The sequence below is a fragment of the Hippocampus bargibanti genome, linkage group LG12, assembly GCF_051943395.1.
Source record: "Hippocampus bargibanti isolate YZ-2025 linkage group LG12, ASM5194339v1, whole genome shotgun sequence".
NCBI classification, from domain to species: Eukaryota; Metazoa; Chordata; class Actinopteri; order Syngnathiformes; family Syngnathidae; genus Hippocampus; species Hippocampus bargibanti.
Window position 1 is genome coordinate 10422143 of NC_142745.1, and position 27430 is coordinate 10449572.

Below are 27430 nucleotides of genomic sequence, written 5' to 3' on the forward strand. Positions count from 1 at the left end.
TGTATTTGTCAGGAGGGCATAATTCTGAATAAATATATTTTAAGAAGTATCCCTGTCAGGGTGGATGCCTGTAAAAGGGCCACTAATGAGGAGATGTGATTCTTGTGTCGGCTTGCTTTTCAGGTTGTATTCCTGTCAGGATGGATACTTCTTTCTGCTTTTGTACCCTTGTGGAAGTTTCCTTCCCTCAGCATCTTCGGAAACTTATTACTGTGCTTGTGAATATTTGTCAGTGGGCGCGCGGCAAATTTGAGGCCTCACATTTCAGATGAGAACATCTTGTTGCCTTGTTTCACACTTGAATCAAACACAGCCCTGCACCATTAGTACTACAACTCAACAAGCTGTTTCATTTTCATCTTCATCTTGATTCCTTTTATACCGTATCTAAGAAGCAGCAGCAGGTTACCCCATAATATTTTTTTTTACCTTTAACCCGAGGGGAATGTCCATTAAAAAAAAGTCAGTGATGTGTTCTTCGTAACTCCTCTCTGATGGCTGTGAGGTGTCCCGAGGGAGCCAGTCAGCTTTTTCATCTCTTTTTTTTTTAATGTGATTTATGTTGTAGAGGAGAGTTGTAACTTTTACTTTGGTTTCATTTATCTTTAAAAATACATCAGGTTGATGTGTGGTCTGCATTGGAATAATTCTGAAAATGAAATATGACCTCAATTATTCTTGTGTGATGTCACATTGCGTTCTACACCGGATATTCTCGGTTTCCTCATCTCCACCGCCCCCTGCCCTCCCACCTCGCTCGCATTCCATCCTCAGGCTCTCTAAGAAAACTTCTGGCGCCCTCTGTTGTGCAGATTTGCATTCTGCTAGCGAGCGTGGGAGATGGCGGCTTGTGTCATGGGTGAGTTCAAACTTTTTGTTTACATTTGCAACCAGTGGCGGGCCGTCAGGGCCTTTTATGCTGGTCTTAAAATACCTTATTTCTCAATCTTATTAATTATATTTTGTCCGTAAATTCTTGTTAAATAATTCCAAATTGTCTTTCAGCTTCGTTTCATTGCTTTTCTCTGTTGTGCTGCTTCCACATGTGTGTTTTCGTATTTAACCAGGTAACCAATCACATTTCAGCCATAATTTGTTACCAGGGTCAGTTCTGTGGGCCAAGGCTTCAACTAATGTTGCCTTAACCAATCAGATTTCGAGTTGGTGCTCACGGCCCTGTGTGACGTCACAGTTTGGCTCGTTACTATGCAATCATAGTATCATCAGCCACTCATGTGTAATAATAATAATAATAATAATAATAATACATTTCATTTATAAGCGCCTTTCAAAGCTCTCAAGGTCACTTTACAGTCACAGGATATTTTTTTTCTGTGGGCACCAGCGTTCACTCAACCCAGAAGTAACTCAAATAGATAGAAAGCTAGCTAGCTAACAGCTGCAGTAATAATACATTTCATTTCTAAGCACCTTTCATCCTTGCTCGAGCTAGCATACTATATCTGTAGCGAGCTGCATGAGCAAATATATTGTGTTGATTTAGTCGTGGTTTTCTCAACAAACAATAACTGAAGGAGAAGAAATGGATTTGGTTGCAGATTTACTGTTAAAGCTATTTTCAAGATGGACTTTTCAAGAATTCATTACGAAAGGTCAGAAATGTTTCCCAATCCTATTCTTCAATCTTTTCTGCGGGTTGAAAGAGCGACTTCTGACCATATTATGAATCCACACGTTCATGGTAAAAACCCGACACAGTTTAATGACTGTATTTCTTTCTTAATAAGTTGGCTCACGGGACCCTCTGGTAAACCACACCACACTTTTTATTTACAATCGCAACTCGGATTGATTCAGACGTAGCACTACTGAAGGCCCATGGGTGATATGCACGGCCCGCCACTGTTTTGCAATGATCACCCAGGAACTGCAAACATGGGTCACTGTGGAAACAACATGAGTTTAAATGCTACTTGCAACCTTGTGCTTTATAACAATTTTAAAGCACGCAATGTTCAGCTTTTTAATTGTTTATAAAAACAAGTCGCATTGCATTGAAACAACTTGCTAAAATCCTGATAGAATGGCAAAGTTCCTTCAATGGTGTACTTCATTAAGTTTGACTTTTTTGAAAAAAAAGTGAGAAGAGTCAAGAGAAGTAGGACAATTCATATTTAAATACATTTTAATACAAAAGGACCAATCATCCATCCATCCATCCATTTTTCTGAAAGCACTTTAGTTCTCATTGAGGTCTATTGTTGAGCTAGAACCTCTCTGACCTGACCAGTTTCCAGCCAATCACAGGTCACCTACAATACAATACATATTGATTTATATAGCGCTTTAACAACAGCCGGAGCTGTAACAAAGCGCACATGTAAACAAACACTCACGTTCACACCTGCAGTCTTCAATGAACATGGGATATATACGCGCGGAGAACATGCAAACACACACACAGTAGAGATCCAAACCTCAATGCAAAAAAGGGTAAGGGCAAGCCATGAGTAACCATGAGTAAAGTGTATCGCTTAATCAGTTAACAAATTATTTCCTCGGTAGAGAAAGGAGGCGCTGCAAGTGCCTGAGCCGCCATCAAATTAACAGTTAGCATAACATGACAAATACTTTTATGTTCTTATTTTTAAAATAATTGTTATGCTTTTACATTAATTATGTGTTATGGTTTTATCCAACACACGCCCGTTTTGGAGGGTGGGGGCCTGGAGGTGGTAGGGGTTGCACACCTGTGCCTCACTACGGTGCTGTATGTGTAAACAGATCTCTTTGCATCGGGCGCACCTTCTGTTATCAGACAAATCAGTGTCGCCAATGTTTGATTTCAATGTCATTAAGTTCTGACTGCATTCTCATTGTTACTCATTTCTTTATTGTTACTATTCATTCATCCTCTTCCAATTGGGCTATCACAGTTAGCATTAGGTTTGGTGACAAGGAACTATGTTGAAGCAAAATAGGAGCTTCATTTAAACAATCTGACTCAGTGGTAGTGCTTCGTAGCCAACTTGTGACATCTTTGTGTCAAGTAACTACATAGGTGAGAAGAGGAGCGACATTCAATTAGTCCAATGCTTAGGCACTGCCTTGGTGCCACAAAACTAGGTTGAAGTAAGTAGATGCACTTCATTTAGACTGCCTAATGCTTTAATGCTGCATGGTGGCATCTTAGTGCCAAAGAACAATATTGAAGTGAGTGGAGAAACTTCAATTAGACCACCTAGTACTTTGGGGTGGTCTTGGTGCATTGGAACTTTGCTCAATTGAGGGGAGGTATCCCATTTTGACAATCCAATGCCTGGGAGCTGTCTTGGTGTCAAGGAACTATGTTGAAGTAGAAGAGGAGCTTCATCTAGATAGTCTCAACGCGTTGATATCATCTTGTGGTATTTTGGTGCCAATGAACTGTGATGAAATGAGGGGGTGAGCTTTAGTTAGTCAGTCCAATACTTTGGTGCCAAGGAACTATTTTGGAATGACGATGGAGCTCCATTTAGAACATTCGGAGCCCTTCAAAGTAGCACTTTTCCACCATCTTGTAGCATCTGTGGGCAGTTGTTGGAGATGGGGGAGTGCAATTGCTCAGAGTAGTTGCGCAGTCAAACGGTTGTACACTTCAGAATCTCCAATCAATTGAATAAAGATTGGCATGATACTGACATTATTTTTATGACTGAACACCAGTGTCAGTTGTGGTCCTCAATGTGACCAATAATCTTCCACGGCTTTAGCCAGCAAGCCTGCCTCTTCTTCCCTCGTAAGCATTTTACCAGCATCCTTGTCCCCGCATGTAAACATTGTCCCTTAATCCCATAATCCTTTTCTAATCGAAGTGCGATCGCTTCACACCAACATGGCGACATCCGTGCTGGAACCTCGTGAGACCGCCGCCATAAAGAAGCTGATGCAAGCCTCCAGAAGGGTCTCCACGCTCCTTAGCAGGAGGACATTAACACCAAGGTAAAGAGGAAGCACCAGTGTGCCGAACGTTGCCAGCAAAGCCAGCGGCAAGTTCGAACCCCGCCGGCCATGCCTGCGCGGCATCTGAAGGGACGCCGTCGCGCAAACTTTCTCCTTCCTCGTCGATTGTCGGCTGTCGCTCACCATCGCTTGTGTGAGAAGAAGAAGCGAGCAAGTGAGCAGGATCAGGATCACATAGAGCAAGGCCACACCCCAGCAAGGGCGCATGGCACTGGGCAGGGGACTCAGCAGGTTTGGTAGGCACCGCATCAAAGAGCCGCCGCTAGCCAAACAAGCCGTTGCCCGGGCTTCCTCCAAACTCCATCCACAGCGCAAGCTGAGCGCCACCGCCACCCACACCGACAAACAGCACAGGTAACCAATGGCGTGACACTGCCAGCCGCCTTTTTCCTCCTTGCCTTCGTCCTCGTCTTCTTCGTCTTCTTCTCTCGTCATCCATAGGAATTTGGCGAAGGTCTCGACAGCGATGAGGGGTGTGAGGAGTATCAGCACGGCGCCGTAGGTGTGGCTCAAAAAGAGTAGCAAGCGCAGGGCGATGACGCCTAGTGGTGGAATGAGCTCGACGAGCCACGACTCAAAGAGGCCCAGGAAGCTCAGGTAAACTGCGACAAAACACAATTTGACAATCAAATTGTAATTGTTATCACTCATTTTCTAGGTTAAAAGCGGAGAGAACAATGCACACCCAGAGACAGAAGACACAGTGGCCCGGCGGGACAAAAACAGAACACATCCGTTTGTAAAACATCAAAGACACGCGTGTGTTTTGAAAACATCAAACACGGTTTTGTCTTAATGGACCACTCACACCATTTTTGTCAAGACACTTCGAATTAAGTCTCCTAATAATAACACGGAAACATAACTCATCTGTTTTGTCAACATCAAAGACATATGTTGTTTTATAAACAAGTTGGGATGAAGTACAGGTACCAGCCTTCGGGTTCTCGTAGAGCACAGGCGTCAAAGTCAAGGCCCGGAGGCCAAATATGGCCCGCCACATTCGTTTGTTCAGCACGCAAATCAAACATGGCAGCTAAAGTCCGAACAAAAATTTCAAATTGTCACATGTAAACCGCAATAACAGTCATTATTTTTGACTTTAGATGAGAAAACTAGTTATTCGTTCATTTGTTGTGCGTTCTGTATGTATTCACCCCCTTTTTTTGAGTGTGGACGTGGTTTGTTAGCGAGAATACTTTTGCTATTATGGGACCGAAAAAGACACCACCACAAGCTAGTGTTCAGCCGAAGAGGACACAAAAGAAAATTACGGTGGAGCAGAAGAAGGAGATCATCGATAGACACGAACGAGGTGTGTGTTTGTGTGACTTAGTGTCCCAGTACCAGTACGCTAAGTCGACCATTGCTATGTGTGGCTAAGGGTGTTTCTGTGTTGTCTGAGCAACGGTCTCAGGCAATAGAAGAGGTTGAAAAACATCTGTTGATTTTGATTCATGAAAAGCAGCTAGCAGGGGACCTTGTGAGTGAGGGTATTATCACAGAGAGAGCACGGCAACTTCACACGGATATCAAAAGGCAACTACATCAACGTCCATCACAAAGGTAAATAAAATGACTTTACTATAAAGTCCAGTTTATTTTTTTAATCACAATACAATTGCACATTTATTATACATAAAATAGGATATATTTTGTGTAGTTTTATTAAGGCTTATTTCGTAGAAAATTATGTTTTATGGGAACCTGGGACCGGATTATTCTCATTTTAATGGTTTCTTATGGGAAATAAATGTTTGGAAGACAAACTTCGCCTTACACACACTTTCTGGGAACCAATTAAGTTTGTAAGTTGAGGTATCACTGTACTGGCAAAAATGTGGTTTTGAACTACCCAAATACCTCAAAGCCACTTTCGAAAGTACCATGTTTTTGCCAATATCAAAGACACATTGGTCTTCTCCAAACTTGAACTTTCAAACAAACTTCTGAACCTAAGATTTTTTTTTGTCAATACCAAAGACAATTTGTACGTACAACGTATCTCACATTTACAAGCTACCGATTTTAATTAGGTCGTCAATCAAACAGCATTTTTTTTATTCTTGAAAGAACCGTCATAAAAATCTAACAATGTGTTTTTGTACAATCCTAGACACTTCAACGAATATCTCTTTATGTCAACGCTAAAGGTAATTTAGTCCTCAAAGAGCCTCACTTGCATTTGCGACCAGATAGACAGATAATTTTCACATCTTTCAATTTCACCCTAACCGTAAAATGGCCAATTTCAAATCTTTACCTGTGAGTAGAAGGTCGGTGAACATAAGGATGCAGCAGCCGCAGAATCCCACAGGGCTGCGCGAGGTCGCCAGCGAGGGCAGGCACAGAAGGTTGCACACCAGCTTGAAGACGCACATCACCGACGCGCCGTCCAACACGCCGTCCATGTCTGCGGATACACGACACATTGGCGGCTCGAAACAGGTTTGTCGCTTATATCTCAAGATGCATTTATCTCGGGAATGTCAGACGCTCTGTCAAACGCTGAGGGGAATCGTTACTTCTGCACTTGTCAATCATCATTGGAAATCAACACCTGAACTTTGCACTGTTTATATTGAGGGGGCATCCGGGACACCATTTAAACAACTCATGCAAAAGATTCAAACTCATGTATCAACCCTTCTAAAAAAAAATCTCACATACTACATTGTTTGATGGTACATGCGTACTGTTCAGAAGACCCAACAAACCATAGACCTTCAGTCGGACAAAAGAAGTTATCGGTTTAGCTTCAGGGAATAGTCCTCCACTCCCTCCAACCTTAGAGCAGTGGTCTGGCACCGCCACCTCTGGACAGTAGGGATATATATTTATGGCCAGTGCTACCAGCAAAATTTTGGTTTGCTGACAAAGCTTCTTGGATGAGGAGCGAAACATCCGCCAAAGAAGTACAGATCAGAATTAGAATCAGAAAGATGACCGCTGAAGAAACCTTTTCATCGATGGACCACTCCCGTACGACTGAGAGCTTACACAGACACAAGCACAGATTCTTCTTCCAACAATGTCAATGGGGTCAAAACCCTGAAAATTATCCACAGTGGGTCTACGCATAAGACGACAAACAAACACCACGTGTCAAAACAAAAGACAAAAAGCACCAAAAAATGTTTAAAAACGCAGAGCTGTTGCAGCGGGCCGCCGCCAACCGCGACGCCATCTTGAAGGTATTCTCACACACTTTTTATGTGCTCTCACACATACTACTGAAAAGCTCATCTGATTGGAATGCTTCTATATATGTGTATGCTCTAACACTTGCCTGTATTTTGTCACACAAAAAAAACTCAAAATGTCCCCCACAACGTAAATGATCTTAATCAATTGCTCATGTATTTTGTTTTTCTACTTTCATTCCTTTCATCACTTTGCTGCTGTGAAATTTCTCCACTGTGAGACTAATAAAGGCATATCCAATCCAATCCAATCCAATACACTTCCTGATCTCTCTCACACACACACAAACTCACACAACACACACACTCACACTATCAAAGGCTGACATAGACACATGTCTGAAAAGTTGTCACAAATGCAACTTAAATGCTAAAACATTGCAAGAATGATTGTTTGCCTGAGTGACGTATTCTCCTATACACACACACACCCACCTGAATCACTGTCAAACATGCCACTAAATAGCTCTCACATGCAGTGACGTGCGGTGAGGTTCATGGCTGGTGAGGCACTGATGTCTTCTATGACGTCACCGCTCGTCTCTACTTAGTATTTGAACGGTAAACGTGAAAATTCAGCGATTTTGAAAAAAATCCTAAAACGGTGAAGTTAAATGGACAAGAACTTTAAAGTACAAATCACTAAATACATCTAACTGTTTAATTTATTTTTTTCATTTGATATTTCCATGACAGCTTTCCATGATGACAGGTAAGGCACTGCCTCACCTGCCTCCACTGACTGCACGCCACTGCTCACATGCTACTAAAATATGCATGCTGCTGAAATGCTCTCACACACGATTGAATAGGCTGTCAGACACACCACTGCAACTGACTCGGAAATGTGACTGAAAAACACTTACACACTTGCGATTGAAATGCTCTCATTTAAAGAGTTCGATGGTTCTCTTTATTTGTAAGTAGGTTCGTTGTCAGTTCTCCCAGGCAGGTGACGCGCAGAGCATGATCGTGGCGTGGAGTCGAGCAAGTCGTGCCGCGATGTCCGTCCGACGCCCGGCGTTAGCCGGGCGTGAGTCCAAGATGAGTCTGAGATGACTCTGCCCCGTGGTTCGCCCAATCTCTCTGTCCCGCGACAGCTCCTTTTATACAATTTGCAAGCGTGTGCTATGCGTCAGGGTGATACGCACATCAAGGAGATCAAGGAATTGAAAGACATGAAAGGGTTGAGAGGCGCACTTCAAAATCATACACGCGTGTGACGCAACACATTCTCATTACTGAAACTGGCACAATGCCGAGAAGTTCTCACATACAAATTACTGAAAAACTCACACATAGACTACCTGAAATGCTCTCTCAACCACTACTACTGAAACACAATTGCATCTATTGAGATGCTCTCATTCACACGCTAGTGTTTTATTCTCTCACCTGCGCTCGGTAAGTACTATCATCGACATGCGACTGAGTAACTCACATAATGAAACACTTTTCATTCACACTACTGAAATGCTTTAAAGAATCATACTGAAATAGAATCATCCACTGGAGAAAAAAATGCATTTTAGTAGCAGTGCGAACAAATTTTAGTTTTGTGCACAAGCAAAATAAAACAATTGTGAACAATGCGTGCAAGAGTGCATGTGCATAAAAGTTAATCCTGAATTATCTCCTTAATGGCTCTGCAAAGTTTACACTCATACATTCAAGTGACATTCACTTCAATCAGCAACAGAGCATGGTGAGATGCACTTGCATACAGACTCTTAAAATTATTATTATTTTTGTAATGTCCCCAATGTGAGTTTTCATTACCTGGTCGCCGCCGCGGAAGTCTTCAGAGCCGCATGTCCCTCCGGAGCTCTTCAACACACTCTCTTCCTCGTCTCTCCCCACCCCCTTTTTGCTGTTGCTAATAACTACCCCCACCCTCCTTCTTACACTCACCTCCCTTCGCTTTTGGCCTCCCAGGGTGCCTTGCTCGCTTGCACCTGGAGCAATGACGGGTGTGGCACTGTTGGAACAGGCTCGAGGAACCAGTCGGGCAACTTGCTGGCTCATGAGATGAACGTGTCAAGACAAACAAGGTGAGAGGGGGAAATGGAGAGAGGGAATTATTTGACTTGCTCAAGCAACTGCATGCTGATACACTGACTAAACCCCTCAGGCCAGCTCGGCTTTTATGATGTCCTTTGTGTTGTTCATGTCTAGTTTTGTCGACGTACCGACATTGTAATTACTCATATATTTTTCTTGCTACCTTTACTGTTTAAAATATTTAATAATAATAATAATAATACATTTCATTTATAAGCACCTTTCAAAACTCTCAAGGATACTTTACAGTCACAGGATATTTTTTCTGCGGGTGAGCAGCGGCAGCCACACACGCCAGCATATTTAAGCAACATCTTGTCGTGTCTATTTTGATTGTTTTCAAGTTTGACGTTTGTTTGCAAAAAGGTTCTGAAAGATTTTTCTTCACCCATTCACTGCCATTTCCGAATTTATTCGGGAATTGAAAATATGACGTGGAATTTGTTCGTGTTTTAGTGTTCCTTTGCGGGGGTGCCGATAAAGCGCTTGTCAGACCTCTGGGAATGTTTTTCTCTCCCACTTGCACCTCATATTATTCCACATTGCCATTGACTTATCATCTGTGGACATCTCTGGGGCGATTGTGCTTTTTTTTTGCGCCTGTGAGGGGCAGCATTTTCACAGCCCCGCTTTGTTCAGCGGAAAGGTTGGACAGACTGGATGGATATATGGCTTGAGGAGCCCCCGTTGAGATGAAATGTGCGCCGATGCGTATGTGGAACTGTCACGGCTTGGAATTGAAGCAGATTTACGGGGGACAGGAGATGTGAGACAGTCTCTTTTTGTCAATGGATGCTACAGCTTTGCGTTTGCTTTCAACAGCCGGCGCACCTTTCCACACCCCCTCTCTTTGAATGCACACGTCGATCGCCTCTGAGGAGCTTTGCAGGAGCTTTTCAGATAATTTTACTCTTATGGGACTGAAAAAAAAAACCACCGTAGGCTTGTGTCCAGCCGAAGATGACACAAAACAAAATCACCGTCGAGGAGAAGAAGGAGATAATTGAAAAACACGAACGAAGTGTGCGTTTGTGTGATTTAGTGGCCCAGTACGGCTATGCTAAGTCAACCATTGCTACCATTCTCTGCAACAGAGAAGCCATCAAAGGTGTTTCCGTGCTGTCAAAGCAACGGTCTCGGGCCATCGAAGAAGTTGAAAAACTTCTGTTAATTTGGATTAACAAAAAGCAGTTATCCGGCGACAGCGCGAGTAAAGCAATTATATGCGAGAAAGCACGGCTAATTCACGGCGATATCGCCATGCGGCAACCTGGAAGTTTGACGCTTATTGAGGATTTTAAAGCCAGCAACGGATGGTTTGAGAACATCTGAGGGTGAGGAGCAGATGGCTGCAGCATCAAGTGAGCTCATCAAGGCAATGTTGGCAAAGTGGAATGATGTGCAGGCTTTTATCGAACAGTTCCATCCAAAAAAGACTGTGGCTATGACAATCATCAACATGATGAACGATAATGTGATGCCTCAGCTTCGTAAAACCTTACAAGTCAGAAAGCAACAGGTGTCAATTAAGAGGTTTTTAATCAGCAAAAATGATGAGTCTCCAAAGAAGCAAAGAAGAGAAGCCACACCAGAGCTTGAGTTACCAACAGTCCTAATGGAAGTTGACTATCCTTCCATAAGCCATCGACCATCACAAAGGTAAATAAAACTTTATTTTACAGTACAGTTTATTTCTTTAATTACAGTCCTCGTGTAATGTGCTCCTCTTTCCAAACAGCAATTCCCTCTGACCTCTGACCTCCAACGCCATTCCATCAAGCCATCAATGACCACCACAAATGTAAATAAAGTGACTTTATTATACAGTGCAGTGTATTTCTTTCATTTTAATACAATAGCACAATTATTATTCATAGAATAAGGTAAATTGTGTGTAGTTTTAAGGTTTATTTAGTTGAAAATTATATTTTATGGAAACCTGGGAACGGATTATTCTCATTTCAATGGTTTCCTATGGGAATTATTTTTTTTGGGGGGATACACACTTTTCGCCTTACACACTCTGTCTGGGAACCAATTAAGTTCGTAAGCCAAGGTCTCACTGTATATAAATCTTAAGTGTGTTTTTACACTCACAATTAAAAAACAAAACATCAGATTTCTGACAAGTGTCTACTGAAAAAAAGGTATTTTCTTTGAGGAGAATCGAGTCGCCATGGAAAATTTACAGCGTGGCATTAGTTATTCCAGTAACAGCATATACTGTATATGATATATCTAAATTCTAAACAAATACAGTACTGTAATAATGATGACGTTCATGTCGTGACCTGCTTGGTCGGTCATGAGCGCCACCTGGTGCTGATGTGAGCACATCAGGCCGGCTCATGGGCGCGCGTTCACGAACAAAAATTCGACCAACATGGAGGTGGCGCGTTCACGTTCCCTTCCATCGTCCTCTCTACCCCAAAGAAATCTCAAAAATTTGGCATAAAATGGGTTAATTGAAGAGGGAGAAAAAAAACAAGGAGGAAAAAAAAATCTTTTAGCCGGGGGTTCGCCTCCTGCAGGACCCAGAAGTGAACAACAGGCGACCCGGAAGGTTTGAAGTCCGCCTGACTGCAAATCGACACGAAAAGAAAACCAGAAGCGATCGTTGCCCAAAGAATCACGGCTAGCAGGCTCACTTGCAGGTACGTTTGCGGCTTCTTCTAAAAACAACATAATAAAAAAAACTACAATATTTCTTCGGTTTCGCCTCGCCTTGATTTCGTTGGATTAGCGTCGTCGTTACGCAAGTCGTGCAAGAACTAAGTTGCCATCCCCCCAAAAAACAAGCCACCCTGCGGCGCCCGTGTGATAAAACGTCTATTTATTTCCTTTCATGACATTACATTGCATCCAGTGGGTGCCGACGAAGAATGTTGATCCCGCACATCCTCCCCGAAAGACGTCGTGTTTGTGGGAGGAAGTGTCATCAGGGCTGTTTTTTTTTCTCCCTTGAAGCAGCCGGGATATTTAAAGCTGCAAAATGCGAGTCAACAAGGGGAAAGAGAAAAAATAGCCGCCCGATGTGCACAAATGCTCGCATGGGCCCACTCACAATCGTGCACGGCGCCCGCTGCTTATAAAAATAAAAGCGAGGATGGGGCTGCCATTTTTGTTTCTCTTTTGTCTCATTTTGGCCCAAAAGCAGAGCAGACGAGACGGCAGGCTGCAACTCGACAGCATCACGATGCAACGTTGCGACTTCATTGGATGGCGCTCTTGATGTTAATTTCGTGATGATTATTATTCACATTGATATCCGTAAAAGAATATCGCCTCTATTCAAATCTTCTCCCAATAGTAATAATTATTGTGCATTACTGCATTGATGACGATGATGATGGTTATACAACAGGAACCAAAAACCAAGCAGATTTAGTTTCGCCGTACTGTTTTTTATGTGAAAGTGTAGATTTTGCCCCTTGCATCATTATAATGTTTATGTTATGTTTATATTGTTACTAAACAAGAACGCTTTCTTTGATCATTTTTTTCCTATTTTTCTATTTTGTTGTTTCATTTGAATACAAATACATTCTGCCTGCATTTATTGTATTGCCATGTTATTGCTTTATTCATTTTTATGTTATTTTAAAATCGTTTGCATCTATCTACCTTTATCTATCTATCTGTCTGTCTGTCTGTCTGTCTGTCTGTCTCTCTCTCTCTCTCTCTCCCCTCCCTCCGTCCATCGTTAAAGCTATATAAATCAATATGCATCTATCTCTCGACCTGTTGACAGTGTCTATCGACAGTATCTATATTGATCTATGTCTATAAGTACAATTTGAGGCAGCTTTGTATCACAATTTGCGTGTTAAAATTCACATTTCAGACAGTGATAAACACACCGACTTGAAAAACACAGAATCACAGATGTGGATGTTTTTCCAATAATTGAACCACAGAGACTGTCCCAAAAATGCTAGACTGCACTTGGACGCATGCACTTAAAGGGCAACCGACGTCACTTTTTTGTTTTTTAACTGACATCAGAAAAACGTTTTATAGCATCTAAAATACCCAAAACACACAGTATGATATTTTTAGTCAAATGCAAAACACCAATAAAAATGACTTAAAGTGTCCAAAATCTGCAAAAAAATGAGCTGCGAATTGGGCATTTTCAGAAAGTCCCGCCCCCAGTTTGTGACGTCACGCCAATATGTCTTGCATTGCTGGAGAATCAAAACAATGGCTTCAGATTCGGCGAACATGCTTTCCTGTTACACATCCAGTTATGAATATGATTCAAATGGTTTTGAAGAAGAAAGCATACACGTTTGCAATCGATTAAAGAATTTATTCCATGCCATTTTGAGGCAACATTGGGGAGAAACCATCACCAGAAAAGAGGCACAAAATGGCGACCTCCTGTGGCCACCTCCGTTTCCACAGGCTGACAAATTCCTTATATGGAGCTTGGACACCCTCTTCTGGTGGCTTTTGGGTGCAACACAAGGTTTTCAGACCAAACAATACAGCAAAAATACATTGACGTGTTGGAAGGACTGCTACAATGTGTCTTTTTTCGGTCAGGAGGCGGTCCTTTCATGACGTCACGTATGGACTCGTCACCAACTCAAAAACAAGACTTCCTGAATATTCAACGCGAGTCTTAAAACGTAAAATATAGCAATATGCGGTGGAATCTTTGTAAAATACGCTCAGTAGAAGTTATTTGAAGCCATTTTACAAATTATGGACACAACTTGTCCGGAGACGCCGGTTGTCCTTTAAATGTGCTTATGTAATCTACGGGTGCTTCTTTTACCAGACCAGCTAACTTCCAACAAGCTTCAACTGGCTATTCGTGCGACCAAACACATGCAGAATCGCTCCCAAGTAAATTATCGTCACCTGTATGGTTCTCATGGAGGGATGTTGAATAGTCGTTAACAGGAGACCGAGAAGCCATGCTAATTGCTAAGCTAACACAAGATTCACATATGTTTGTGAAACAACAGGATTAAGTGATTAAATATACTTTTCACATAGGTTTATCTGAAACCACATCGAAACAAAGCATATAACATTTTGAACTGATAAAAACATCTGACGACTAAATGACACACATAATTAGTAATATTATACACACAGCTAAACCTGACCAGAAACCAAATATTAATTGAAGTGTATGCCAACCAATGAATAGTCTAGAAGATAATGTAGATAATTTAGAATATTAAATTGCCATAATATCACAAATCTTGTTTGAATTCACAATAAAAGCCCGAGTTTTTAATTTTAAGTTTTGATGTTTAAATACCAAATGTTCTCAACATTACATTATAGTAGTGCTTTGTATGTTTATGTTATGGTTTTATTTTTTTTAAACCAACAACTTTTCTCAAGTATCACAAACACCATTTAGAAATATTAAGCTTGACCTCACAACGATACTCGTTTATGAACCTGCCCTACTGATAAAGTTTTTAGACAAAAAAAAATTGCACTTTTCTTTCATTGACAATGTGGGGGAAAAGGGGGAAAATACACATTTTGATTACATGTCATAATTTTATTGTTTGATAAAATATTCGCTTTACATTACTGGGATTAACGCATTGTGTAAACTAGTTCTATTTCTTTTGTTGCCATTTACGATGCATGGATCATCATAACTCAAGATCCCCTGTACCTCTTGCCACTGCACTATGCTTAGAGGTAATAAGACTATTTGTTTCCATGGTAGGCTGAGGTTGTCTTGACATGTGGAACAGATGTGCAGAACCTAATTTTTGCATACACAAAAAAAAATACATTTTTTTTTCCTTTCACTGTTTTTTTTTTTTTCATCTTTTGGAAACATTTCACATTGCATACTTTGGCGCTCTCGGACCATTCCTGTGTGTGTTTGCTTTAGCCGAGGCATAACACTGGGCTGCGTATGCCAGCCAAGAACAACAACAAAAAAAAACATTGGTCCTATACCCCAGCTCCCACCCCCTGTATGAAATGTTTAATGACGGCGGGTGCAGTGGATCGCTTTCACCTCTTTCAAGTTCCTCCAATTTGCGGGAATTGCACGACACTTAAAAAAAAGTTCCACCGATGCTGTGCATTGCTTTTTATATTACACTCAAAACGCTTTTGAAGCTTGCTATGTACCTTACATTCTGGGTAACTTCAAGTCCACTCTTACTATTTGCAGAGTAGTAAATAGTAATGTATTCAGTTTCTCAATATCCACAATTTTGCATTCATGACAACCAAGATTCTGTTTTGGTGCAAGGGATTTAAAAATAGAGGGAGGCGGGAAAATAGTAAGTAAGCACTCTTTACACTGTCAAAGTCAGAATACCAAAGGCCGACTTTAGTCCGATGTAACCGTGGATCCACTGAACGGAATTTGAAAAATTGCAATTGCTAAAATAACTGAAACCATGATACTTTCCATATTTAGATTAGATTAGATTTGTGTACATTAGCCTTTATTTTTATTTAAATTTCTCACATTGGAGAAATTTACATCTCAAAGCAGTTCATTTGGGTTTTGTTTTTCCTTTATTATTAATATATGGCGCACCTTCAATGAATGACAACAAAAATAAATGTTTTCCAAATATAAGTCACACCAGCCATCTCCCCTTTTACAAGGGGAGATGGCTGCTGTCAGTCGTTGCGAGACCTATTGTGGCTCAATATTACTTCACATATAAGACACACCTGCGTATAAAGTGCAGTGTCATCTTTTGAATAAAATCACGGCTTTCGGTTGTGTCTTATACATTGATACATAGAGATATAGATATACATATATATATATATATATATATATATATATATATATATATATATATATATATATATATATATATATATATATATATATATATATATATATATTCCTGCAATCGGATGTGAAGTACTGCTTCTGGGACTTGGAACAGCAAAATACAGTACTCATGAAAATTAATTACTCTCAAACAAATTAAACAGGTAAAAAAAACACTTGTGATAGGATTGTACTATTTTTTAGAGGAGGAAAAGCGCTTCCGTTGTTCTGCCTTTCAAACCAACTGTCGTTTGGATGATTGAAATCTAAGATTATGATTACAAGTGGTGCAGCATGATATTACTCCGCCCACACACCTACATGTGAAATATTGTGCTATCCTTGTAATCTACCCAACTCTGAATGCCTTAAACAGAAAAGAAATTACTGTCAAAAAAAGTGTGTGGGAGGGCACCTTTTTCAGCGTGGGGGGGACAATTCTTTTTGTTGGAGGGTGGTCAGGAGCCAAACTGCAAAGCTTGACCATAGCTGTCTAAGATGAACACAATGAAATGAAGTGTAGGTTTTGCCGGTCAAACTGTCACTTTTCTATTTTGAGATGACCCCGTTTCCCCCCCTCCCAAAAAAAAACACCCTAAAATGGCTGCTTAAAATCAAAATATCAATTTTGTTTGGTTTCTGCGTTCTTAGTCCTTCATGTGGGATTTCCATTGTTTGTTGATATACTTAATTCTTGTCAAAATAGCACCGATCACCAATGCTTTTTTTTTTGAAAGGCCAGAAAAGATGCATTCATTATTAAATACAGTACATGGAAAACCATGGCTAGGCTATTATTTGTTTCACTCACCTTTTTGGGACTGCTGCGTTCCCTAGTCAGTTGCTGGACATAATGTGTGTGTGATGCCTGTGTTTACGCTGATAACGCTTTGACGCTGTGGGGGCCCCCTCCCAAACAAGAGCACCACTCATGTGATTTCACATCTAACAAACAGCTTCTTCTCCTTGTCTGTGCAAGAAGCTAACTGAAGATCAAGGTTCTTCTCGCTGTTGTCGACATTTGGTTTTGCCACATTGCTGATGGTTGACGCAAAATGGCGCAAGTATGGCGTACAAGCACATTGGTGATGCAAAATTGCAGATGAGTGCTGCTAAACCTCACATGGGTGTTGCTAAATTGCGGGCCGTGATGGTCAATTGTAAATTGGCGACCTTACATTACAGATGTGTGATGTTAAAGGACAACCGACGTCCCCGGACAAGTTGTGTCCGTAATTTGTAAAATCACTTCAAATGACTTCTACTGAGCGTATTTTACAAAGATTCCACCGCATATAGCTATATTTTACGTTTTAAGGCTCCTGCTGAATATTCAGGAAGTCTTGTTTTTGAGTTGGTGACGAGTCCGTACGTGACGTCACGAAAGGACCACCCACTGACCGTGAAAAGGACGCATTGTCGCATGTACAGTAAAGTCTCGTTATATCGATATCGGATATATCGATAGTCCCGGTTATATCGATACTATTTCTATGCACGTACGGAGAAAATTACATGCAAACAGGGTCGGATATATCGATAGTCCCGGTTATATCGATATTTTTTCGGACTCCCTTGAATATCGATATAACGAGACTTTACTGTATTTTGCTGTAGTGTTTTTTTGAAAACTTTGTGATACATCCAAAAGCCGCCAGAGGGGGTCCAAGCGCCATTTAAGAATTTATCAGCCTGTGGGAGCGGAGGTGGCCACTGGAGGTCGCCATAATGTGCCTCTTTTTTTTTTGGGTGAGGGATTTTCTCCCAATGTTGCCTCAAAATGGCACATATAATTCTTTAATCGATTGCAAACATGTATGCTTTCCTCTTCAGAACTATTTGAATCATATTCATAACTGGATGTGTAACAAGAAAGCCTATTCTCCGAATCTGAAGCCATTGTTTTGATTCGCAAGCAATGCAAGATGTATTGGCGTGACGTCACGAACTGGGGGCGGGACTTTCCGAAAATGCCCAATTCGCAGCTCAATTTTTTGCAGATTTTGGACACTTTAAGTCATTTTTATTGGTGTTTTGCATTTGACTAAAAATATCATACTTCATGTCTTGCGTATTTTAGATGCTATAAAACGTTTTTCTGGTATCAGTTAAAAAACAAAAAAGTGACGTCGGTTGCCCTTTACTTCTAGCTGAAGCTTTAACAAAGAGCTAACACAGGAAAAAGGAAAATACTGCCCCCTCGTGGAAGTGAAAAAACATTGCCAGAGGTCTGACCAGCGCTTTATCGGCACCCCAGCAATAAAAACCAAAACCCAAACAAATTCGGGAATGGCAGTGAGTGAGTTTAAAAGCCAGACGGCTGATGCAAAATTGCAAGTTAGTTGTGCTAAATTGCAAATGGCCGATTTTAAAGTTTTAGGCATGAAGTTGGCCATTTTGTTCTTTTGGCGGGGCTTATATGACCTATGCAGAAGGTGCGGCACGTGCAAAAACACAAAAACATTATTACCATGGGAAAATGAATGGATGCCCATTTAATAAAAATAACTTGAATCCAGATTCCCCTTGAACAATTATCCATTTTGAACTTGTCTTTGTCCCCTCCCCACTCCCCACTTGTCATTATATTCCAGAATGGCTGAACCTCGCTTTAACAGTCCCTATTTTTGGCCCCCGCCCCCCGCCATGGCTGTCACTCAGGTGAGTGTTTCAAGTCTGCTCGCCTTTTAGATGTTCCGCAGGAAAAATGTGTCATGAGGTGTTTTTGCATACATCAGTGCATAGAAATCTCGGCTTATTCATGTTGTGTTACCTGGCAACGTGATCATAGAATTCAGTAGGGACTCACAAAAAAAAAAAACCTCTCTGTATTACATTCAAACGAGACTATTTTTAGGGATAAAAACCATGCCACAAATCCGCCAAAAAACAAGAGACTTTTTGTACAAAATCCTCTCAAGTCTTCTCCGTTGATGCAATGAAGGAACAGCTGATGGCGGAGAAGATGCGAGCGTCTCATCCGGCCCCCGTTACGCTGCCTTCCCAGCAGCCCTTGCTGTCCTCGGACGCCGGCCAGCATGTGACGTCCAAAGCCCAGCAGCCGGATGTAGTCCTACATGCCAGTCCCGCCAGGCCCACCTCCAGCTCACTCACGGGTACATTTGTCACCATTAAGTACAGACACTCCCCTACTTACGAACATTCGAGTTACGAACATCGGTACAGACAAACATTTTTGTAGTGATATACATACAGTATAATGTAGTATTCTCTCCAGTTGTACATGTACATAGCTTTATAGAGCATATGTTTTATTAACTGTTTATTTTTTTTAGTACAAATCAATACTTATACAAGCCTTAAACATTCAATACAAAATATAGCACGGAAACTTACGAACAAACTCACTTTACGAACAAGCATACGGAACGTATCTCGTTTGTAAATTGGGGAGCGTCTGTTTCACCATAACGTCACATGTTTTCACATGTGACTTGAAAGTTCACATGACTTTCACGTGCAGAAGCCTTGCTTTCGCCCTCGGATCCAATTTGTGTTTAACTTTTATGTCGAATACGTTTTCATGGAATCAGTCTTTCATGTTTTATTTTCCTGTCTTTTGCGTGATATTACAGCACCGTGGAATATTATCACATATACTGTATTTTCTGTTGTGTATAATGACAATACAAACAACAATAATAAGCCTTGATTTTCTTCAAAAGATGACCCTGTGCCTTATACGCAGGTGCACCTAATATGTGAAATCATATTGAGCCACAACAGGTGTTTTATATTTTTTTTATATTTGGAAATATTATAGTACGGTGCGCCTTATTGGTGGGGAAAAAAAATTCAAAAATACACCATTCATTGGGGGTGCGCCTTATACACCGGAAAATACGGTACTTTTTTGAGGTGCAAAAGTTATTTGATTAATCAAGAAAAAACATCTAATTATTTGGATTGGATTGGCCTTTATTAGTCTAGCAGTGGAGAGATTTACATTTCAAATGGAATGTATTATTATGATTATAAAAGTAAGAGGAAAGGAAAGGAAGAAGTAGAAAAAGAAATACAGGAGCTGCTGTAAAGGCAGCGACTCTCGCGGAGCCATATCGAAGTCAAAATAACAACAAAAGCCGCACGCTCTTTGTTGTATGAAGCAGTTCTAGATAAAAGAGGAGAGGATCAAACCGTCCTTTTTACCAATGGATCATTGGACCAGATATTTGTAGTTAACATAATTTTAGCCTATCAACCATAAATATTTGCAAATGTCTGGATTCCTCAATGACAGAAGACTGATAACTCAGTGAGATCTGCTTTAGCTTTGGATTTTTTTGGGGGAGGTCACCAAAACAATAACTGAGTCACGCTCAATTTGTTATTTCTGTATATTTTTGGCACCATCAATTGTGTGCGACGAATGCTGATATTGTTTTTTTTTTTTTAAGGTCGGATACTCGGCGACGTTAGCTTGAACCTGGAGGATAAAGCGGCCATCAAAGCCAGGGGATTGTGGGAGGACTGGCGCCAACTCATCGAGCACCCCGCTCGGGCAAACCACCTCTCAGGTGCCGGCACAGTACTCAATGCAGAATGGTTCCAATGTTTTTTTTTTTTTTTTTCAAAAATACAGGCAGGGATCACGTTCATATTTGAGCATTGTTCAATTTTATACAAGTTTAAAACGAGATGTAAAACTAATGAAGGGTAATAAAATAAAAGTACAGTAATCCCTTGATATATATATATATATATATATATATATATATATATATATATATATATATATATAGACGAGTAGTGTACCTGTAAATATTCTACTGTATGTTGATAGTAGAATGTTTACTTTATTGCATTAGATTTTTGTACTATACTACATTTACTGTGCTTCTTTATGCATGTCCTGTACTGTGTTCCACTTATAAATATTTTTTTGTACCGATACACATGTAAATTTACCAATAGGTGTAGGATTCACTACATCGCATGTTTTTCGTCTATCGCAGGCATTAACAGCGATAAACGAGGGAGTACTGTACTCACACTTTGAAGTGTCAATACAGTCGCTCCGATTTCCCGTTTTCTACAAAAACAGCATTGTCATCAGTTCCTCTTGTCCTTTAGGCGTTTCGCTGGCATCCCGAACGGGAAACCTCAGCAACTCGGAGGTCATCTCCCCATCGACACCACCTTCTGGCGCCTCTACTCCCCACCTCCTCTCCAGCTTCACCAACCCCCATGGGATGGAGGCGGGCAGAACCAACGGAGGTCTCATGGGTCTACTCGGGGTATCCAAGCCCCCGAAGGAAGGACGTCGGAAAATCAAAGCAGAGAACGGCTCCTCGCTTTTGGTAGTGCCGTACCCTATCCTAGCATCGAGCAACGACCAGTCCGCCATCAGCATCACTGCCAAAGAGAAAACATACAGGTATGTGATCTACCCATACAGAGGAGCAACTACTGATCCAAAGTATACCACATCATGTATCCAAAATAGCATATACTGTATTTTTATTTTGTCATTTTATTTGTATTTTAGTTTTTCTTCTCCAAAATATTACATTTTGTCCCAATGCAAGTGGTCTTTAAGGGATCCAAAGCGTATCATATCATGATTGAAAAAATTCCACATCATGCGTCATCTGTTTTATATATTGTAGCTAGCTAGCTTGAAGCATAGCATAGCATAACATATCCGATGTAATCTGTTTGTCAGTTTACCATGAGCCAAAGCAATACAATATACATCAGGGGTGCTCAATACGCCAGTCGATCTCCAAGGTACTATTGGTAGATCGGGTGACAAGTTAACGTGAAATTATTATTACCAGACGCTATACAAATAAAGTTGTTTCGAAAAAAAAAAAAATGACGTCAGCCAATCAGCTATCACTTCACTTGATCGATACACCGGACAACCAATCAAATGGGATCTCATTACGATGTACACAATGCGTGCTCAAACAACGGCCTTGAACCTTGCAAAGTTAACAAGGTTCGTTACATGCTAATTTTTCGTTCGTTTTTTTCCTCTTAATATAGTAATGTAGGGTATCAAATGAGTGGCGCTGGACCAAGTAAGAAGAAAAAAATGTATGACTTTCATACGGAATGGGGGGAGTTTTTTTTCGCGATGACATTTTCTAAGTGCTTTTGTCTCGTCTGCCAGTTATCAGAGTCAACTCAGGTAATGGCAAAAAAAATGTACATAATTATGTTATGTTATGTCGTCAAAAATCCTCAATAAATAGAATGGGTAGATCATTTTGACTTGGTCACTTCAAAAGTAGCTCCGATGCTATAAAAGTGTGAGCAGCCCTGATCTATAGAATCTATTGACCAAACAAAACACGCCACATCATGTTATCTCAATGTGATGTACCTTTTTCCAAAGCATACCACATCTTGTCCATTTGTGAACTGTGATCTAAAGCATGTGTTCCTATCCCATCCACAGGTGTAAAGTGTGCCCGCTGACCTTCTTCTCCAAGTCGGACATGCAGATCCACTCAAAAACTCACACGGAGGCCAAAGCGTACAAGTGCCCTCACTGTACCAAGACGTTTGCCAACGCCCCGTACCTGGCGCAGCACCTGCGTATCCACCTGGGCCTCAAGCCATACCGATGCGCCTACTGCGAAAAGTGCTTTCGACAGCTCTCGCACCTCCAGCAGCACACCAGGTAGGATGCTTCCATGTTTCCTTTTTTAGTAACAATCGATCATTGTCAATGAAACTGTGCCTCAATGGCACTCATGTGCTAAAAACAAAAAATAAATACAGTAAAGTCTCGTTATATCGATATTCAAGGGAGTCCGAAAAAATATCGATATAACCGGACTATCGATATATCCGACCCTGTTTGCATGTAATTTTCTCCGTGCGTGCATAGAAATAGTATCGATATAACCGGGACTATCGATATATCTGATATCGATATAACGAGACTTTACTGTACCATAGTTTCCAGTGTATAAGTCGTAAGGCACACCCCCAATGAATGGTGCAATTTCAAACTTTTTCCATATATAGTGGGACCTTGGCTTACGAACTTAATTGGTTTCCAGACAGAGTGTGTAAGGTGAAAAGTGTGTATCCCCAAAATTAATTTCCCATAGGACACCATTAAAATGAGAATAATCCGTTCCCAGGTCTGCAGAACATAATTTTCTACTTTCTAATTTTCTAAGCCTTAAAACGACACAAAATATACCTTATTTTATGTATAATAAATGTGCTATAGTATCATGATTAAAGAAATAAACTGTACTGTACAATAATGTCATTTTTTTTTACCTTTGTGATGGTCGTTAATGGCTTGATGGAATGGAGTGTCCGGTTTCCTCAGCATTAAACACTTGATGAGGAACATAGGCTTCTTTCACCATCTTGAGGAATGGTCCCTTGTCGGTGCTTTCTCTGCGATAACTGTATCTAATTCTTCATCAATTGTGATCTGTTTAGCTGGGTTGATAGCTTTTTGCATCAAGTGTACAGATGACTTGTTCAGGTTATTTGTGGAGCCTGATTGATGGGATATTTTAACCTTCCAGTCTACACTCTGCTTTTGAACTATCAAAGTTGAAATGGTTCCAAATTTCACTGTTTTCTATCCATTTTCTCACCATTTCACTAGTTTTTTTTCACTTTTGTTTTTTTGTTTCAAGCTCTGTCCTCTCCCTTTCGTGTGTGTGTTTTCTCTCTCTCTGTCTGCCTGTCTCTTTAATGTGGCAGCTCCGTGTGTATCCCGAAAAATAGTTTGTATGCCAAGGGGTTCGTAAACCGAGGTTTCACTGTATAAGGTGCACCAGAGTATAAGGTGCAGGGTCATCTTTTGAAGAAAATGAAGGCTTTTGGGTACGCCTTATACACTGGAATATACAATAAATATATAAAAACGTAATTTTGACCTGGTTTGTTGTTAACGCTCCATTTTGAATTTTTCAATCAGAATCCACACGGGGGATCGTCCATATAAATGCTTCCAACCCGGATGTGAGAAGGCCTTCACGCAGTTGTCTAATCTGCAGGTAAACTGCCATTCCAACATCAAATACATTTTGGTTTGATTAACTGCAAGATAAAATAGTGTATTTTGTGGTTAATGTTGTTATTTTGCATTACATTTTTTTGACAAAATTAAAACACTTTTTTTAGTTTTCATTAAAAAATATTCACAAGGAGATTTAATTATTTTTTTTGCGAGAATAGGAAACATTTTCAACAATATTTTTCATTCAAAGTATATTTTCATGATTGGTTTATTTTAGTATTAAAAACTGAAATTGCGTTTTTTGTGATTATTTTAATTTTATCAACAAAATAAATCTTTTTTTTTTTTTGTTTTCATGATAAAAATACAATTATGTTTATTTCCACCACGTTTATCATAGTTTTAAAAATATACATATTTTGTGGCACTTTCATGATTGAAAAGTAAGTATTTTCGAATCAGAATCAGAAATCCTTAAATAGTCTCACAATGGAAACATTTCCATGTTTTCATAAAAAGTAACAGAGTGATGCATTATTATTTTGTTTTATTCAAATTTGAATGACAAATCTGACCATATTTTTGTTTCACTTTTACATAACCAAAATACTGTTTTCTTTATTTGAACTTATTTTTTCATTGAAATAAATATCATTTTAGTCTATGTCCGCCCTTCTGGCCACTAGTTCAGGTTGTCCTGCCCAAAAACAGCTGAGATCGGCTACAGCAAACTCCCGCCTCATCGAGCAAAATATAAGTGGATCAGAAAATGGATGAATGGAAGTATCGTGTTTATGTGACATATTTTTTGCAGTCACACCAGAGGCACCACAACAAAGACAAGGCCTTCAAGTGTTCCAACTGCTTCCGGGCATACTCTGACGCAGCCTCACTGCAGATGCATCTTTCCGCCCACGCCATCAAGACAGCTCGGGCCTTCTGCTGCAGCACGTGCGACAGAGCGTACACGTCGGTGAGTGGAAAACACCGCGACTACCATCATCCTTCAATTTTGTGTTTTGTTTTTGTCACTTTTGATTTTCTTCAAATCATGGCACCACATTGGCCGGTGGACAACTTGTTAACACATTCCTCCAACGATGCCGAAGTGTAGGGTTGAATTCCGGCCTTCCTGTGTGGAGTTTATATACTCTAAATGAGCTTTGACCTTTTTTTTTAATTGTATGCCGCTCACTATCCAAAGCATATGATAAAGGACAGACAGAAAATAAGTTATCATATTGAACAGTTCAAATCAAGAAGACTGTTTTACTAATGTATCGCTTAAATTTGCATGTACTGTGATACCTCGGCTTACGAACACTTTAGCTCACAAACTTTTCGCCTTACGAACATTCAATTTGCGAGAATATAATCTTGGCATACAAACTAGTTTTTGCCGGACGAACCAAACCACACAGCGCCCGGTGGCTGGCGGACTAGTTTTCAACGGATGAACACCAAACTACTCAGTCGAACAGCACCACGGTGGTTGACGGACTAGTTTTCCACACACCCTTTGAGTGCAGATGTGGTTTGCCATCGAGTGGAGTACTTTTGCTATTATGGGACCGAAAAAGACCCCACCACAGGCTAATGTTAAGCCAAATAGGACACAAAAGAAAATTACAGTCGAGCAGAAGAAGGAGATCATCGAAAAACATGAACTGGGTGTGCGTTTGTGTGACTTCGCGTCCCAGTACCAGTATGCTAAGTCAATCATTGCTACGTGTGGCTAACAGTGTTTCTGTGTTGTCTAAGCAACGGTCTCAGGCAATAGAAGAGGTTGAAAATTTTCAGTTGATTTAGAATAGAGAAAAGCAGCTAGCAGGGTACCGTGTGAGTGAGGGTATTATCGCCGAGAAAGCACGGCAACTTCACTCGGATATCATCATGAGGCAACGACATCAACTACCATCACAAAGGTAAATAAAATGACTTTATTATACGATACAGTTTATTAATTTTATTACAATACAATAGCACATTTGTTACACATAAAATAAGGTATATGTAGTGTAGTTTTCAGGCTTATTTAGTAGAAAATTATGTTTTATGGGGACCTGGGAACGGATTATTCACATTTTTAATGGTTTCTTCTGGGAAATCAATGTTTGGCAGACAAACTTTTTGCCTTGCACGTACTTTCTGGGAACCAATTAAGTTCGTAAACTGAGGTATCACTGTACTCTCAATAAATAGCTTGGCAGAGGGCTGCAGGGGTAGGGCGTCGGTCATGAATAGCCGCGAAAAGATAATCGGCAGACAACCTGTGTTCGAGCCTTGGTCCACAGTGCCCGACCGAACATCTCTGACATGACACCGCATCGTTTGTACAACAGGAGACCTACCTCATGAAGCACATGTGCAAGCACGCAGCGGCGCAGCACGCGGGGCCTCGGAGGAGTGACGGCCCTCACCACCACCACCAACGGACAGATGCCTCGGATTTGAGCGCCGCTACCATTTTGTCCCGACATCACCTCTCTCTCTCCGTTTAGTATATGACGGTGACCATACGACTGATGGACTCGGGTACGACCAAAAACAAACAAAAAAACAAAGTGCCAGAGTGTACTAATACCTTATGAGGAGGTACAATTGTACTTTTCTCTGTATTCATTATAAATACATATATATATTCGCATCTGGATTATGTCTAATGAGCACTTTGAGGCCTGCAAAGGACAGACCTATAACATTTATTGTGATGTCACAAATTGTTCTTTTTTTTATACGCTCCCTAACTTTTTTAATGCTCGTTTAAGGTATCTTCTATATATCGTACGTGTCCTACATTTATGTAAATATTCCGTGATGAGTTTTTGTATTGTCGATATTTATTGTTTTTGGCCACATTCCCTCTTGAGATCACTTATGTTTTGATATGGAAAACAAAAAAAAGTTCAACTCAAAGGAAGACATATTTGGTACACCCATAAAATTTATTATGATCCGCTGCAGGAGTTATATTCCCATAATTTGCCTTTGCAAAGACAATAATGATTTAAGTTTAACAATCTGTTTATTATTGTGGTAGCCTTTTACGTCCTAACACAAAATCAACATAGGATTGACTGTCAACATGTTTAAAAAAAAAACAATAAAACGATAATCAGAACTTTAGCGAGTTGCGAATTATTTATTTTTATCCATGTTATAGCAGCACTCCATTATCAACTGTCAGGGGGGTTAATAATTTTACCGTATTTTCTGGTGTATAAGGTGAAGCGGAGTATAAGGCGCACCCTCTAGGAATTGGATTTGCCTTTATTAGTCTCGCAGTGGAGAAATTTACATTTCACAGCAGCAAAGTTATGAAAGAATGGTGTATTTACAAACTTTTCCCATATATACGGCGCACTGGAGTATAAGGCGTATCTTTAATGAATGAAAAAAGTTTTCCAAATATAATATATACATGAAAATAAAGGTAACATCCGACTTAGGACC

The 27430-nt window shown here is 40.4% G+C and overlaps 2 protein-coding genes across 6 annotated transcripts; one reads left to right on the forward strand and one right to left on the reverse strand.

Annotated features, from left to right (window-relative positions):
* Positions 1–1959: 1959 nt before the first annotated feature.
* LOC148890428 (uncharacterized) lies at positions 1960–10963 on the reverse strand. Of its 4 annotated transcripts, none has more exons than XM_089010261.1 (4): positions 9078–10963; positions 8033–8269; positions 6227–6376; positions 1962–4565 (listed from the first exon to the last, which is right to left on the reverse strand). In XM_089010261.1, the coding sequence occupies exons 2-4, from the start codon at positions 8055–8057 to the stop codon at positions 3826–3828; spliced, it is 915 nt and encodes a 304-aa protein (XP_088866387.1). In that variant the 5' UTR covers positions 8058–8269; positions 9078–10963; the 3' UTR covers positions 1962–3825. The 4 variants fall into 4 exon arrangements, with proteins under 4 accessions (XP_088866388.1, XP_088866387.1, XP_088866385.1 ...); XM_089010259.1 differs by lacking the exon at positions 9078–10963 and adding an exon at positions 8946–9067; XM_089010262.1 differs by lacking the exons at positions 8033–8269; positions 9078–10963 and adding an exon at positions 8946–9011 and having other exon boundaries at positions 1960–4565.
* A 618-nt stretch (positions 10964–11581) lies between these two features.
* On the forward strand, positions 11582–27103 carry znf362a (zinc finger protein 362a). Of its 2 annotated transcripts, none has more exons than XM_089010258.1 (9): positions 11582–11881; positions 18609–18675; positions 18965–19130; positions 20433–20552; positions 21109–21412; positions 22442–22666; positions 23936–24014; positions 24792–24950; positions 26320–27103. In XM_089010258.1, the coding sequence occupies exons 2-9, from the start codon at positions 18610–18612 to the stop codon at positions 26476–26478; spliced, it is 1278 nt and encodes a 425-aa protein (XP_088866384.1). In that variant the 5' UTR covers positions 11582–11881; position 18609; the 3' UTR covers positions 26479–27103. The 2 variants fall into 2 exon arrangements, with proteins under 2 accessions (XP_088866384.1, XP_088866383.1); XM_089010257.1 differs by having other exon boundaries at positions 11585–11881; positions 18959–19130.
* Positions 27104–27430: the final 327 nt, after the last annotated feature.